Source organism: Elaeis guineensis, chromosome 3, assembly GCF_000442705.2.
Source record: "Elaeis guineensis isolate ETL-2024a chromosome 3, EG11, whole genome shotgun sequence".
Lineage (NCBI taxonomy): Eukaryota > Viridiplantae > Streptophyta > Magnoliopsida > Arecales > Arecaceae > Elaeis > Elaeis guineensis.
The window spans coordinates 101363458-101379159 of NC_025995.2; the positions used below are offsets into that span (position 1 = coordinate 101363458).

General features: G+C 38.8%; 1 protein-coding gene across 1 annotated transcript; it reads left to right on the forward strand.

Moving 5' to 3' along the window:
• The first annotated feature begins 1633 nt into the window (after positions 1–1633).
• LOC105041392 (CDPK-related kinase 5) lies at positions 1634–13993 on the forward strand. The gene is made up of 11 exons (XM_010918358.4): positions 1634–2400; positions 4483–4613; positions 5122–5163; positions 5296–5404; positions 8583–8661; positions 8796–9092; positions 9220–9332; positions 11070–11177; positions 11273–11335; positions 11430–11597; positions 13334–13993. Exons 1-11 carry the CDS (start codon positions 1822–1824, stop codon positions 13472–13474), a joined length of 1830 nt encoding a protein of 609 aa, XP_010916660.1. The 5' UTR covers positions 1634–1821; the 3' UTR covers positions 13475–13993.
• Positions 13994–15702: the final 1709 nt, after the last annotated feature.

The window sequence follows — 15702 nt, forward strand, 5'->3', positions numbered from 1 at the left end:
ATTTGGCAGGTAGTGTCAACCTGGAATTTGTTTATCTAAGTGATGAAATTGATAGTCAATTTATTAAGAAGTCTTGTGATAGAGATTTTGCATGTCTGTTTTGGGGTTCAGGTGAAGTGAAAAGTGTGTCTATTGCTACTGTATCAATGTCAAGTAAGAGATCACAACTTGTAGGCAGGATTGCTTAATTGTATGGGCAAGGTGACGTGTGAGATGCGCAGCTCATGAGTCAATAGGATGCGACGGTTGAGATATGTCGTGTAGCAAAATGTTTTTTTTTTTGAAGAACTGTCCTGTCCTTACAAAATAAAAAGGTTTTGTGATAATGAAACAGTCTTGCATTTAACTTAATCTGAGGCCAAGCTACTATCTAAATCGTCATCGTTTCTTAACCAGATGCCATGCTAAGTATATCTAAGCATGGAGGTATATATATATCCTAGCAGAGGGAGGAACACAAAAATCTCAGAACCAAACTTATAACTTGCTAAATGCAACAAATTTGTTGCAATTCTGATTTGAGTTCGTTGTAGCCCAAACTTATTGCTACCTCTTTAAAAAATCTCACTAAATCATCCCAAAGTTGGTAAGATCTGGCTGTAACACATGTCAAACTTTAATCTCATTAAGGCTGGTCCAGATGCCAGGATCTGACATGGATGGCTCACCCACACCAAGATTTCTAAGGGCAGCAATGAACCCTCACATAATTCCCTCCCATCCACTCATAAATGCACTCATTTCCTTCCTTGTGAAGCCTGCACCCAGCCCCCTTTGGCGCTTCCTCTGCGTACCATGGAACTGCCTACATAAATCACGTTACAATCACCGGAGGTTTAGAAACCTCCACAGACCGCAGTCTGCTCGGTAGCCACTACCCGCTTTCTTACGGTCAAAGGCACCACCTTAATCCTTATCCATTTCACGGTAACCTTACCCGGCCCACCATAGCATTAACTCACCCCATCCGTGTGTTCGTGCCTCTCGAGAACTCCTAATTAAATACATTTATGACGATGGCCAATAAATGAAGCGAACGTGGACTCTAAGTGTGGGATAACCTTGTCGATTACTCGACTCCGACGGAACAACAGACACATACCTATAAATACGTGCACAATAACTCGGCAACCAAAAACCGAAGCCCGAACTATTTAATTCGTTTAACTACCTCCACGTAAAGCGAGACACGCACTTCGCCGGAACTGCTGATCTAAAATGTTCCCCTACCCTCACCAATCGGAATGCATCATCTAAACTTCCTCCGACCGTTCGATCAAAACACAAAATCCGGATACGCGGATGACTAGCCAGGTCCGGAGCACACCAGAAATGGAAGGTCCCGATGGATGACACGTGGCAGCATCTCCGCTTTCTGCGGCATCTTCCTACTTCCGTCCCACTCAACAGTCGCTTTCTCCTCTCTCCGTCCCAGGATCCCGACACCGCCCGGTAGCAAAAGAAATGCTCGGCTCTTTACGGACGTCCTCATATAAATTCCATGCGAGATATCGCCGTTTGCGGCGAATGCGGCATCGATGCGCAATATCGTAACTGTAAATCTTTCTTCCGCATATAGATTCTATGCAAGGTTTTTAGGTACTGGTACGGGATGACGGGATCAAGTGTCTTCTTCCTTTGAACACCCTCTTCCTGTACTATTTCAGAGTTACCTCCTCTTGCCGAAAAGAAAAGGAGGAGCGGAGAAGGGAACCGGCGAGAAAGAGGAGGAGATGGAGAGCAATGGCGTGAGCTAGGGTTTCGAATTCGGTCATCTACTTCCCTATTTATCGGATCTCCGAGGGCGAGAGGGAGGGAGAGATGGGGCTCTGCCATGGAAAACCCGCGGTTCCCCAGAGCCAGAGTTCCCCATCATCGACTCCAGCTCCCAAGAAGGAGGAAGAGAAGCCGGAGGAGGCGGAGGAGCGGATAAAGGAGGAGGAACGGCCGGTGCCGCCGGCGGTGGCGGAGGAGAAGAATAGCAAGCCGTGGATGTCTCCTTTTTTCCCGTTTTATAGCCCCAGCCCCGCACATAGTCTGTTTTCCAAGAAGTCGCCCGCCGCCGCCACCGGCGGGGGGTCGGCGACGGCCACGCCCAAGAAGTTCTTCCGGCGGCCGTTCCCGCCGCCGTCGCCGGCGAAGCACATTCGAGCGGTTCTGGCACGGCGGCACGGGTCGGTGAAGCCGAATGAGACGGCCATCCCGGAGGAGGACGGGGAGGCGGGGCGGGCGGTGGCGGGGCTGGATAAGAACTTTGGGTTCGAGAAGGGGTTCACGAGCAAATACGAGATCGGCGAGGAGATAGGGCGGGGCCACTTCGGGTATACGTGCTGTGCCCGGTCCAAGAAGGGGGAGCTCAAAGGCCAGCAGGTGGCCGTTAAGGTCATCCCCAAGGCTAAGGTTCGATAAAATCAAACTCTCCTTTCCCCCCTATTTTTTGCTCTTCAAGCGATCCATATTTATATATTTGCTAAAATTTTGTCTCTTGACTCGTAATTTTCATTTTATCTTCCATATATTCTGAGATTTTGCGTTGAGACTCCACGATCGATTTCAGACATCTCAGTGGTCAACTAATAGTGGACCCTGCTTCATGTTTTATTTTCGTAGTTATCCTTATAGATAGCCCGTAGTTTCTGTGGAGAAGACTTTTGGTCCTACCCTCCTCCTTCCTCCCCCAACATGGATAATGTCTAGTTTAAGTTTTGGGAGGACTCTGAATGGAATATTTGCAGTCTTTGATGGAAAAGATGGTGGCTTTTAATCAAGGCAAAATTTGCATAGGCATTGTATAATCAAACTAAAATTTTCTCCAATAATTGGAGGGATTGGATGATATGGCATTGGACCATCAGTAGAAAAGGTAGAAATGAAACAAAATAATTTTCAATTTTGTGGAGCTTCATAATGTGCTTGCAAGTGATTCTTTATGTATTTTATCATAAGCTGGAAGAGGAGTTGTTGGGGTATCGTCAAGCGAGCTAATTCAATAATGTTATAGGAATTGCTGCTTTGCTGACCTTGACTCATGTTTTGGCTGTTAAGGACCATTGTATGTAAGATGTGGTTGCCAATCAAAGAAGTAATGTTTGGAGGGCGAGCTTTTCAGAACTGCTTGGGTTGACTTGAACTTTTCAAACTGCTCGGGTGCTTGGACAAGAAGATGGACTTTTAGTTAGATAAGTTGCGCATTTCATGCACTGTTGTGTTTGCATCTTGGATTGCCATTGACCTAAAGTTGACTGAAGCTGCATTTTGACTTAGTCATGCGCAGAATATGAAACATGAGGTTGAAAATTTTGTTTGCTGTAATATTGCTCGGTTGGTTGACCAGGCGCATCATGGAAATCAATGACCCAGTGGACTTGATAGAGCCAGATTACTGAAGCTTAATACATGGGCTTTATGGATTCAAACTGTACTTTTTGCTTCTATTGTTTGATTGGTGATACCTTTTCCATTGGCATTAACTCAAAATTATTTACAGCATCAAATACATTTCTAATCGTTTTTAATTTTTTTTTTTTGGCATTAGAAGTTTAGAACAGAAGATGGGCATTTTGTAGGACTCCTGAATTGCTGCTATTTTGGCTTGGCTTGTTTTGCATGGCCTTAAATAAATATCAACTGATGCAATTTTGTCAAAAGCTGCTATTGGCTTTTTTTTTTTTTCCGAGTTTGATAAAGTCTTAATATCATTGACGATGGCATATAACGCATGCCACATCCTTCCAAGCATGCATGTAATTAGAAACCATACTGTGCTGGTAGGAAGAGCAAAAAAAATTACTTGTACAATAAAAATGATGCCAATATTTTTTATTCATTAGAAGTTTCTAATTTTCCTCATACCATATTAAAGTGATCCTCATACTTATTTGGTCAGATTTGTAAACAAGCTTAATGGTACCTTTTTCTGAAAAAAAAAAAAAGCGATATGACCTTTATCACCCTCTGAGAATAAAGTGACCCTCTGCGCCAGTTGGTGTGGTGTTGGTGGTGGTGGGTTGGATAATGTTCATTGACATGATGTCAGTTGAAGTAGTTTAGCAATGTTGTTCTTCTCTTGCTGCAACTCTCTTCAACTTGTGCTATTCTTACAGGTTCTGCTTTTTTACACGAGATCAAAACAAAATGATGTGTGAAAAGCCAAATTTTCTCATGTCAAGAGAAAGGATATGCTAGATGAAATCCTTATACTCTTAGTTGCCCCTCATATTTATAACAGTGCTTTCTGATTGCTGCCGGTCTTACTATGTGATACATGGGCTGTATATTGTGTTGTTTTTCATGCTAATCTTCTTAGTCTGCATGTGTGTGTCTGTATATGTGCGTGACGGTGTAACACTGTATTCTACCTCATTGGATCTTTCATATTCAGATTACTTACAATAAAGTTTGAGCTTGAATTGTAATATGTCATACCTTACATTGGTGGTTATATCATTTTTCTTTAATGGCACAATTTTCTTTTTCTGGCAGATGACCACAGCCATAGCTATAGAGGATGTCAGGAGAGAAGTGAAGATTTTAAGATCTTTGACAGGACATACCAACCTAGTCCAATTTTATGATTCCTATGAAGATAATGAAAACGTGTATATAATAATGGAGTAAGCTTCCTCTGGGCCATTAGCCCCTTGAACTTATAGTTATTTAATCAACAGACTGCTGCTTCTGTCATAATTTGTGCTTTCTGTATTAATAAATAGTTAGCAGCTAGGACTGTTGCATAAGATCCCAAAGTTCTGAGAAATTGACTATTTTTCCCAAAATGCTGAACTTCCAATGTGCTAATTTAAACCCTGTTTTCTTTCTTAGTAATTGCCATTAGTTGCAAGCTATTTTGTTCCCTTACTAAAATGAATTCTTCAATCATAATCCTAGCTTTGAAGAATATCTTGACTTTTTCATGAAATTTCTGATTCAAGCATTCTTTTTATATTCGCTGCTTAGGGTTTTCATGTTAATGGTGTACAACATTTCATCTTTCTGGTCTTCATGCCGCTAAAGTTTTCTTCATGTGCATGCGATCTATATATGCCATCACTTGATATGTTAGTTAAAATCAAGCATTTAATTGATTAAAGTCTTTGGTGTTGAATCTGTTGCCTATTTTAGGTTATGCGAAGGAGGGGAGCTTTTAGATAAGATTCTTTCAAGGTATTCCCTTTGCTGGTTGTATCTGACAGCTACAATTGTTTTATACTTATGTGTGCATTCAAGGATTAAAGTTGCATGCTGGCCTTTGATTTTCTGTTAGTATGTTTACATGCATATATTGTTCTCTGATAGAGGTGGAAAATACTCAGAAGATGATGCGAAGGCTGTCATGGTACAGATATTAAATGTTGTTGCATTTTGCCATCTCCAAGGAGTAGTTCATCGGGATCTCAAACCTGAGGTAATGCATATTGGTTTATGCAAGTTTTTGGGCCCTTGAGAGAGGTTTTTACCTAAAGTCATATGTAACAGATCATTCTGCATATGCTATATTATATGTGTAAGTTGGAAATTGTTAAATCTTGTAATGCATATTGTAGTTTTCTATCCATTAGCTTTCTCTGGAAGAGGATAACCTTCTTTTGGGGGAGATGTTGGAAAGAGTGTGTGTGTGAGAGAGAGAGTTTGATTAACAAGAAGTGATGCCCTCAATTTCCTCTTTGTTTTCATCAAAAATCATGAATTTTCATTTATGTCTTGAATAAAGTATTAGTTCGAGGCACCCATTTCTGGGCAGCTGTGCAAGCTTTCTAAATTCCACTTATATATAAAGCGTTCAGCGCATAGGCAGCCATGCGTACATTTCCTTTTAATCTTCTCTCAAAATCTTTATTTTTAGATTTCTGACCAGGATATGAGTTCTTATTTGTAGTCTAGGTTTAGGGGAACTTATTCTAAAAGTTGCATTGATGCATAGTTGCATGTTTACTATTATATTCTCAACTAGGGTGGTTGCTGCTATAATGGAGGCACGGCAAGTGACTTGCATGTTAAATAAGTGATCTCTTGATGGAAACTATGCCTTAAAGTATTGCTGTATGGACAGCTTGTACTTGATAAGTCAGTCTGACAGCTGGTCCTTTTGTAAAATGTTGACTTTTTGATGATTAGTGATTTGTCATAGTGCTCAGAAACATCTGTGTAGCATAATATTTCATCCATCACCATCAGGCAGGGGGCATTAATCATTAGGTGTAGGGCTTTGGCAGTCTCTAAGTTTACCTGTCTTTCAATTATCAAAGCAGTGCAATCTGGCCTTTGATATGCGTTCAGCTATTTCAGCTTATATGGCTATGTATCTAGGCAATAATATGTGGTTGTAATTTATGCTTCATTAAGACCATCTAAGTGTTTGCTCCTACCAAAAGTCAAGCATTGTGTCTGCCCTTGTACTCCTTTGATATCGATTTAGATCCAAATACTTGTGGATGGATAGTCTTTTAACCCAGAACACTTTTTTTTGGTGACTCAGTTGCTATTTAATATTCTTGTGTAGCCCATGCCAACCATGTATTTAAATAACTGATATGATGTGTTATTAAAATGGTAACTTTGTTATGGGGAATTTGCTTGCTGCATCCATATATTATGTGCTGTGTTTTTTGCATGTATGTTGCGTTAGCAATCATTGGATAGATCAACTCTATGCAATTGGATATTGATTAGTTAATAATGCATAAAATTGGATGATCATATAAATTCAAATTCATTAAGTTATGTAAAATTCCTTTATGATTAATAGCACTTTTTCATAGATGTAGACAATACAAAGCTCATGTATAATTCTGATTCAGGGGGCTATATATGAAACCTTGTAGATGCAGTGGTTGAGACAAATGCAGTCACCTAATGCAGTGATGAGCTACAGATTCATGGGCCCATTTTGGTTATATTGCAGTGTAAATGTCCCTATGAAAGTAAAATATGTTCCCTTTGATATTGCAGTATAAATTGCTATAGTAGGGTTACAATGCTCGAGGATTTGGTTGGAATGTGACTCATCCATAGTCATAGGTTGGATTAATGGATATCATGGTAATGCAAGTATGATCCAAAACCGCCCACTTCTTATGGACATAGTGCCGTTCAAGCAATCGCTACCTCTTTTCCATGTGTTCAGTGAGGGCAATCAAACCAGCAAATAAGCTTGTAGGAGAAGGAACTAATGAAGACTACTTGTTGCTTTATTTGATTCCCTTTGATATTCACCCACTTATTATTGCTGGTGTGGTTGGTACTATGTATTTATGAATTTAGTTTCTCTGGGATTTCCCATTCCGTATCATCAAAAAAAAAAAAAAATGTAAAACATGTTCCTAAGACATCAGTAATATAAATATGCCGTGATATCAATATAAATGATACATTTTCAGATAAAAGGCCCACCATGTATTACATGATTTACAAAATTAAAATCTGTGATTATCAGAAACTGATGATTTTGGACAATCTCATGCATTGGTTGCTCACAATATGAACAAGATCTTGTAGTTTGTATGATTGCATGACATGATATATGGCCTAAAAAATATTCATACAAACTGACTTGTGACAATTTGAATTTTGTGAGGCACAACTGATGTATAATTAGGGTAAGACAGAGATGATTTGGGGACAGAGCATTTAATTGGATTCTATGGTCTCTATCAAACTCCTGTGATCAGTTATTTTTCCTTACTCCATCTGTGATTCTGGTTAGATCACAGATTCTTATATCAACTTTGCTATCCCTCTGTCTATATGGAATTCTGAAGTTCTATTCCTAATTGCATGTGCCCAAACTGCAACCAATTAGGTAGGTCTCTTGGCCAAGGTTTGAAGTGTTGTGCCAGCAACTGCACAGATGGACACACCCTATAGCACACATGCGTTGGCATCTGCACCAATGGGCATGGAAAACACTTTGGTTCTTCTCCTTGTACCTAATTGGCTTTGAAGTTTAATGATAGGCTTCTTTCATGACTGAAATTTCCTTGGCTTAGAATTTGGTGCTTCTTGGGGGATTGATGCATGATAACAAATTGTAACATATTTTGTTTAAATCCATCTCATGATAACAAATTGTAAAATATTTTGTTTAAAATCCATCTGTTTAGCCTTCTTATTTGCAATTATGCTCCATTGTCAATTCCTATTTTGACAAGAAAAGGCTCATACCTTTTGCCAACAATCCACGTGATTGTCTCCTCTTCAATTGGCTTGTATCCTACTGTCAATATTTTTACTGGTTCATATTAAAAGTTACTTAAAATATCTACGCTTCATAATATTTGTTGTTTCTATGGGAATGCGTTCTTGATAATTCCATCCTTTATGGAATAAGCTGAAACTATTTCTATTTTGATGCTCGCAAGTAATCTTTTGAATAAGTAAAAATCTTTTGTTATTGTTAGGATAGTTCCTTTTCATATCAAATGTCTGCATGTATATTTTCCTGTATCTAGTTGACAGGTTTTGTTATTTGTACTACCAGCAACAAAAATTCTAATGATTTAATTATCTCCAGGTCATATTCTGGTTGAACCCACATAGAGTTATTGCTATTATTTTTTCTCTAATACTTGATGTTGCTTGATCAGAATTTCCTTTTCACTTCCAAGGATGAGAACTCCCAGTTGAAGGCTATCGATTTTGGGTTATCAGATTTTGTGAAGCCAGGTGCCTTCTTAAATGTCTTGATAAATGTTCCCTCTGGCCTGAACTTAGATTTCCCTTGTTCAGAACTTAAATTGCCCTTTGTTCTTCCTTGTGACAGCATTTAGTTGTTCCTAATGAGTTATTGTGGTTTGCAGATGAAAGGCTTAATGACATTGTAGGAAGTGCATATTATGTTGCACCTGAAGTTCTGCATAGGTCATATAGCACAGAGGCTGATGTGTGGAGTATTGGTGTGATTGCATATATTCTCCTCTGTGGCAGTCGTCCATTTTGGGCGCGTACTGAGTCTGGTATCTTTAGGGCTGTGTTAAAAGCAGACCCTTGTTTTAGTGAGCCACCTTGGCCTTCTCTGTCTCCTGAAGCAAAAGATTTCGTTAGGCGCTTGTTAAGTAAGGATCCGCGAAGAAGGATGACTGCTGCACAGGCATTAAGTTAGTGTCCTCATGATTGCTCCAATATCTGAGTTTGTTGTCTTGTCTTTGTAAATAATTGTTACTTCTGTAGACCTGAGTTTGCTATTCCATCTTTTGTAAATAATATATTACTTTCCTTCTGCAGGTCATCCATGGATTAGAAATTACAACGACATAAAGCCACCGCTTGATATTCTTATATTCCGACTTATTAAAGCATACATGCGTTCATCATCCCTACGTAAAGCTGCTTTAAGGGTGAGCAACATTAAAGTTCATTAGTTCATTTCCAGTTTAATCCTTCTAGATGCATGCTTGTTCATGTGGTATAATTTCTCTAGTTATTCCTTTTGCAATTGGTAGGTACTCTGTTTTAAGGAGTTGCTGTTTGTAAGGCCATTTTATTTTATGGCCTATTAGTACCTGTTCAACATAACTTACGTCAAATATGTAGCCTTCTGAAATTTGTGTGTGAAAGTAACATGTAATAAAGCTTTTATGATGTGCTTGGTTGGATGGACTGCATGAGATGATAAATCTCAAAGCATTCTTTGATTGTTTTGATGGTAGTGCATCGAAAAGTAATCTTTACAAGTCTTCCATTTCAACTACTTGGACGGGGGAATTCAGTGAACTCATGGTTAAATTAGTTTGGATTATCAGGTTGCTTATTGATTTTAATATTAACTGTTACAAAAGTGCAGTATAGCTGACTATTCAATGCCTGAGGCACTTGAACCTGAAGGATGATGGTGCATAAAAGTGCCAGAGCATTTCTGTTCTCTGAGTTGTAGGTTGTGGAAGTGGCAGTGGCACATGAAAGGTGTTTTTAGTCGAGTTCATTAGGAGCAATGTGTCTCATTTGTCATTTTTTTTAAGGTCATCTGCAAAGATAATTTTTACCTTAGATTTAACATAGTTTTGTCTGGTGGTAACTATTCCAGATGCAAGTTATGCTTCTAAGAGTTAGATTCTAGGGAACATTTAATTGTTTATATACAATAAGGATTATCCTCCTTTTTTCCCTTTCTTTGTAGCACCCTTCTGGCAATTGCAGACTTCCTTTTCCACGGATGTCCTAAGACTCTTTGTTGTGTGCCTTGTACATGTCAGCATTGTTGCCTTCATCACAATGACAGGTGTCCAAAGAGCATAGAAAATGAGGCTTATTTTAACAAGGGATGTAAAAGTGATAAAAGAGTACTGGGGTCAAGTTGTTGCTTGTTAGCTGATTGGAAGGGTTGTCGTTGGTTATTTTTGGTCCTTAGAATCTTGTTACCTTTTTCTTAATTATGCATGGCATTACCATATGAATTTTTTTGGAGCATGTTCTTCTATATTTTCTCCCTGTAGTCTTGGTATGCCTTCCTATTGTAGAAATACTCGTGTAAACGTCTCCTTTTATGTATGAGAAAACAAAATCACAGATGTTTTCTTCCCATCCTTAGAGATGAAGAGCTCGACAATGCTCATAGCTGGGCCATTTTTGTTTGTAGGTGCACAGAGTGGTGCTAAATTTCAATACTTTGTCAATTGTGCCATCCTATTGCATATCAATCAGTGAAATATGGTACGAGGAAATATAATTATTAATTTAAGATGATAAGAAGGCTCATAAATGATTGAGAATTTGTTTTTAATTGTTTGGAAGGCCTGGGTCAAATTCTACTATATAAAAATTTGTTAAGGTTTGATGGTTACTTTGCAATTCTAGTGAAGTAGAATAACATAGCAGACTCTCCATAAATTATTGAAACTTAAAAATGAAGAAATAGTTGTTCCTGAAGACTGTCTATATGGAATTTGGTTACGTTGTTTTTTCTTTTTTTTCTTTTTTTTTTTTTTAAATCACAGATGTACAAAGTGGACTCAGTGCTCAACTTATTTATTATGCCCATTTGGTTTGTAAAATTGTATTTTGTGTCGTCTCAAGATTGATTGTGGTTCTGCTGATTTATGTGGTGTATGATGGTAAATATTTTGCATGTATGACAGGCTCTGTCCAAGACACTGACTGTGGATGAACTTTTTTATCTTAAGGGGCAGTTTGCCCTTTTGGAACCAAATAAAAATGGGTGCATAACTTTGGAAAATATCAAGATGGTTAGTTATTTCAAATAATGTTTTAGTTTTCCTTTGGAATTTAGTCCTTGAAATTGTTCTTTACAATTTTAGTTGATATTAATATTACTGTGCAGGCGTTGATGAAAAATGCAACTGATGCAATGAAGGAATCCCGTGTACAAGATCTTCTTGTCTCAGTATGTGTTTGATTGTCAGAAGTTTTTGTTTTTTCCTTTACATTGCTTAGCTTTTTTTTTTTTAATAAAAAAAAACTATATTGCCATTTGCCAGCTTAGTGCTCTTCAGTACAGAAGAATGGATTTCGATGAGTTCTGTGCGGCTACATTAAGCGTCCATCAGCTCGAAGGTCTGGATAGATGGGAGCAACATGCTCGATGTGCTTATGAACTTTTTGAGAAGGATGGAAACCGAGCAATTGTAATTGAGGAACTTGCTTCGGTATGTTTAATTTTTCATTTGACGTAAATTATTAAATATTATTTCTGTTGTGTGGAGCCATAAAGTCAGATTTAGATCTGGCAAAGCTTAAGCTGAAAACACAGACACAACACGATTTCGGCTGATTTTTTTTTTTTTTAAAATAATTTTTTGTTAGATTGGTGTTGACAAGGTTGGCTGTCTTAGTACCAAACTCCGTATTGATACTATTCTATTATAGTATTGGCATGCAGTATGGTATGGTAAGGTTCAGCATACCGAGTATGGTATTTGTTGGTACACTACTGACTGGTATGGCAAACCTTGGGGGTTGTGATAGGAAGCTTATGGTTTCAGTATATAACCAATCTTAATAATTTGCGGTAGGAAGGGGTAGGGAGCTTGTCTCATCTGGATTATTTGGAATAGTTGTGCAGATCTGGCATGCTATGTTATTGAAATTTTATGCGGTTGTCATGTGAGTGTTCAGATTTTATGTGGACAAACCAGTTGTGGAATAAGACTAGAATCAGATCCAAGATCAAGTATGTAACAGCCCTAGAAATTGATGTGGAGCAGGAGATCCTGTTAAGTGTCTAATAAGGATATTATTATAGCTGATAGATTATAGTAAACATAAAACTGGTGGTGCTTTCTGACAAGTTCAGTTAGCTGGGTTCAGAAGGACTGGTTGGAGTGGGAGCAAGATTGGTTCCATTCCTGAAGCAGGAGATCCTGTTAAGTCTCTAATAAGGATATTATTATGGCTGATAGTTTATAGTAAACATAAAACTGGTGGTGCTTTCTGACAAGTTCAGTTAGCTGGGATCGGAAGGACTGGTTGGAGTGGGAGCAAGATTGGTTCCGTTCCTGAAGCAAGTTCAACGTTTAAGTCTGTCCTTGCGGCTGAAATTTCAAAGGTTGCTGGTACTTTAAGAACATTTATTGTCTTGTCTCTAGGAAACTTCTTATTTCTGATTTAGTAGGCTTTCATATTGATCAGGAACAATATTTGGGTAATTGATCTTGAGAAAATTTATGGTTGCCATTATTAAATTCTTTTAGGGTATGTTGCTTAAAAATATTCCAGTAGCTTATAACTGTACCATTTTAAATTACGTTGTTTCATATGAATATGCTGCTGGTAATTTGAAATTTGAACATGCATGAGGAATTTGACGATATGCAACAGTACTTGTGAGAGGTTCTTGATTTCCCTGTTAGAGAAGGCTTGCAGAGATGATATAGTTGTATGATGATCCATGTTCTAAATGCCTTAAAAATCAGGATGGTTGTGATGATCAGCTTGATATGCTGGTTGGTGTCATGTTATCCTAGCCATCCTAGGAAAGATATCCCTGGCAATCTTCTAGACTAAAATTTGTGTCCCTTACATTGTTGTCTACAAGGGGATCTAAAGCCCTAGTTAAGCAGAAATATTTGTATCTGCTTGAGTATTTTGAGCAGAAATAACCACATGTCAATTTTGATTTCTCAGCGCTGTCATGGAATTACTTGTGTTATTCTTTTTCTGTGAAACATCCAACCCTTCTTATTTGATGTTAGAACTCGAAGACTGATGCAGAGGTATATTGAAAGTTCTGCTTCACTAAATATTCAAAATAATCTTATAATGGTGACTTCTGCCTGTCCTCCTGGATTTCAGTTTTGATCTTCACCACCATGTTTGACAGCCAAAATTTTGTTTTGCTAACAGTATACCGAATGGATAATTGTCTTTCTTGTGGCAATTTCAGGAACTGGGGTTAAGCCCTTCTGTACCTGTTCATGCAGTTCTCCATGACTGGATTAGGCACACTGATGGTAAATTGAGCTTCCTTGGATTTGTCAAGTTGTTGCATGGTGTATCAAGCAGACCTCTTGCAAAGGCACGCTAGTTTACTAGGCCTGTATTTGTACCCTGGGTAAAATAGCCTGCGATTGCCTGGTGATGGATGGATGAGTAGCTGTCTTTTCGCACACTGGTTTTAGGGTCCGGAAAACAAATTGCTTGGGCAGATGATCCCTCTGGAGCTTGTGTACCAACAAATATGCGACCTTGAGCAGTTTGTCGATGGCTTAACCATGGCATGAAAGGTCTGCGACTTGGCTGGCTGAAGTCTCAGAGTTTCATGCACGCAGGAGGACGTGGGATTTTCCCCGTGTCGTGTCCTGTATTTGTATTATTTGTTCATGTCTCTAGTGCTACCAGATTAATTGTTGTGGTTGTAGATGCTAAAATTTAGTGGGGACTACGAAGCTTGCCTAACTGAACTTGTATCTTGGACAATTTTTATCGTGTGGTCTCTGTCTGCCATTTCATTAGGCAAGGGAAAGGGAAAAGGAAGTAGAACTGCTTTGTACTGCGGAATGCATTGGTTGATTTCAAATCAAAGTTAAAGGGTGTGTTCGTGTTCTTTCATGTGTCTTGTATCTAGTGATCTCAGTGACTAAACAGGTTTTTGTGGTTACATATTGTCCCTTGCACCTGTTGTAGTGGCATGCTTTGTTAAGATTTATGAAACCAGCACTAGTACCATCTGAAATATTTACGAGTTCTTGTAACATAACTGATAGTTATTACTGGATTGGGCTCGAACGAAAGGGATGGTTGAGTTCTGAGGATTTGAGAAACGTTTATTCTTTTTTTTGTTAAATGCTGGCTGCAAGCTGTGGACAGCCTGCATTAGTGGACATGTGGCCCAGGCCGAGCCCAACTTAACCCAATCCAAAAATTGCGACCCTCGGTCCGGGCCTCCTTGCCGCTCTTGGATGATCTAGGCTTGTTCGGCCTTTTACATTTTATGTCAGACTGCATTAACGTTCAAAGTTAAAATTGAATGAACGTGAGGAACATTAACAAATATGGTTGTCCGTTGTGTCTGGATGAAACATGGGTAGGAAAAGAATGCAGATAAGATTACTGAATGTATTAGACCCGGGTACTGGATCGCCATACTTGAAATCTTGGACGGAAGTGAGTGGATATATTTAGGTTTTTTTTTTTTTTTTTTATTTGGTAGAAATATTTAGGGTTTGTTCAAAGGCATGGGGGTAACCGGGTACTATGTCGAAAACTCTAGAAGTCACTGGTATCCTCTCCTCGTGCTCCTCTTCTTCTTTTAAGGATTACATGAATTATCCCCTCTTTGCCTCTATTTCAGTAGTACCATATTTATTCATTTTGCAAACCACCAGCAACCTTCTCTACCAGGAAAAAAAAAAAAAAAAACCAGCAGCAATCTTTACCCGTGGGTAAGATTTGGTAGTGCAATATCTTGTACGTGTGATATGATGTGGTTTCTAGATCAGAGAAGCTATTGATTTTTATATTTTACACCCATCCCATTCTGGGTTGTGCAGAATCAAAATTCTGCCCTCTTGTCCAAATGTTAAAATGTCATGTCACTCGCGCATGCTTGACCTGTTCTTGGGCTAGCGGGGCGAAAATAAATTGTGACAGTGTCAGCTCAGCCGCTTATCAGACAGCAAACAGCATTTTTCTTTCCGTTTCAAAAATCCTACGAAATCTGACAATCTTTTTTCTTTTTTTTAATTATAAATAGACGATCACATCAATTTAATGCGAAAGTATTTCAAAAAATCAAAATACACAAAATTTTGCAAAACCAACGGACAGTCCTCATTCAGTCTTCAAACCCAGTCATCATAGGGGTTCGCAACATATACCGTCATCTAATTTACAACAGTATTTATCTCTCGGTAAACATATCGAACACTGATCGTACCAGTTTAATGGAAGGAGATCCAGATATCTCGAATAAGTGGATAAATCTCGAGCTGCCTTTCATCTCTCTGAATTCAAGCAATAACAGTAGCAGAATCACCATCTAGATAAATTTTTTTCGCATGAAGCTGTTGCCTAATAAAAATAATACCGGTCCAGGCAGCATGAAGCTCTGCACTCAGGACAAAAAGCTTAAAAAGGTGACAGCCATCTACTGCCAAAAGTCTAGCATCAAGACTGCGGATGATGAAGCCAGCATCGCCTCTCTTGTCCTTGACACTGCCATTAAAGTTCATCTTGATAAACCTCGGGGAGGGAGCTCCCAAGAAACGGATAAAATCCTATTGGTCGCTGCTGTGGCAACTAGAGAGCTCTAAG

Bases quoted from the DNA above. Each gene is read 5' to 3' on its own strand.
- LOC105041392 (XM_010918358.4), top strand. From the start codon at position 1,822: ATGGGGCTCTGCCATGGAAAACCCGCGGTTCCCCAGAGCCAGAGTTCC. The intron at 11,178-11,272 runs GTTAGTTATTTC...ATTACTGTGCAG, and splicing joins CTTTGGAAAATATCAAGATG to GCGTTGATGAAAAATGCAAC. The intron at 11,336-11,429 runs GTATGTGTTTGA...GCCATTTGCCAG, and splicing joins TACAAGATCTTCTTGTCTCA to CTTAGTGCTCTTCAGTACAG.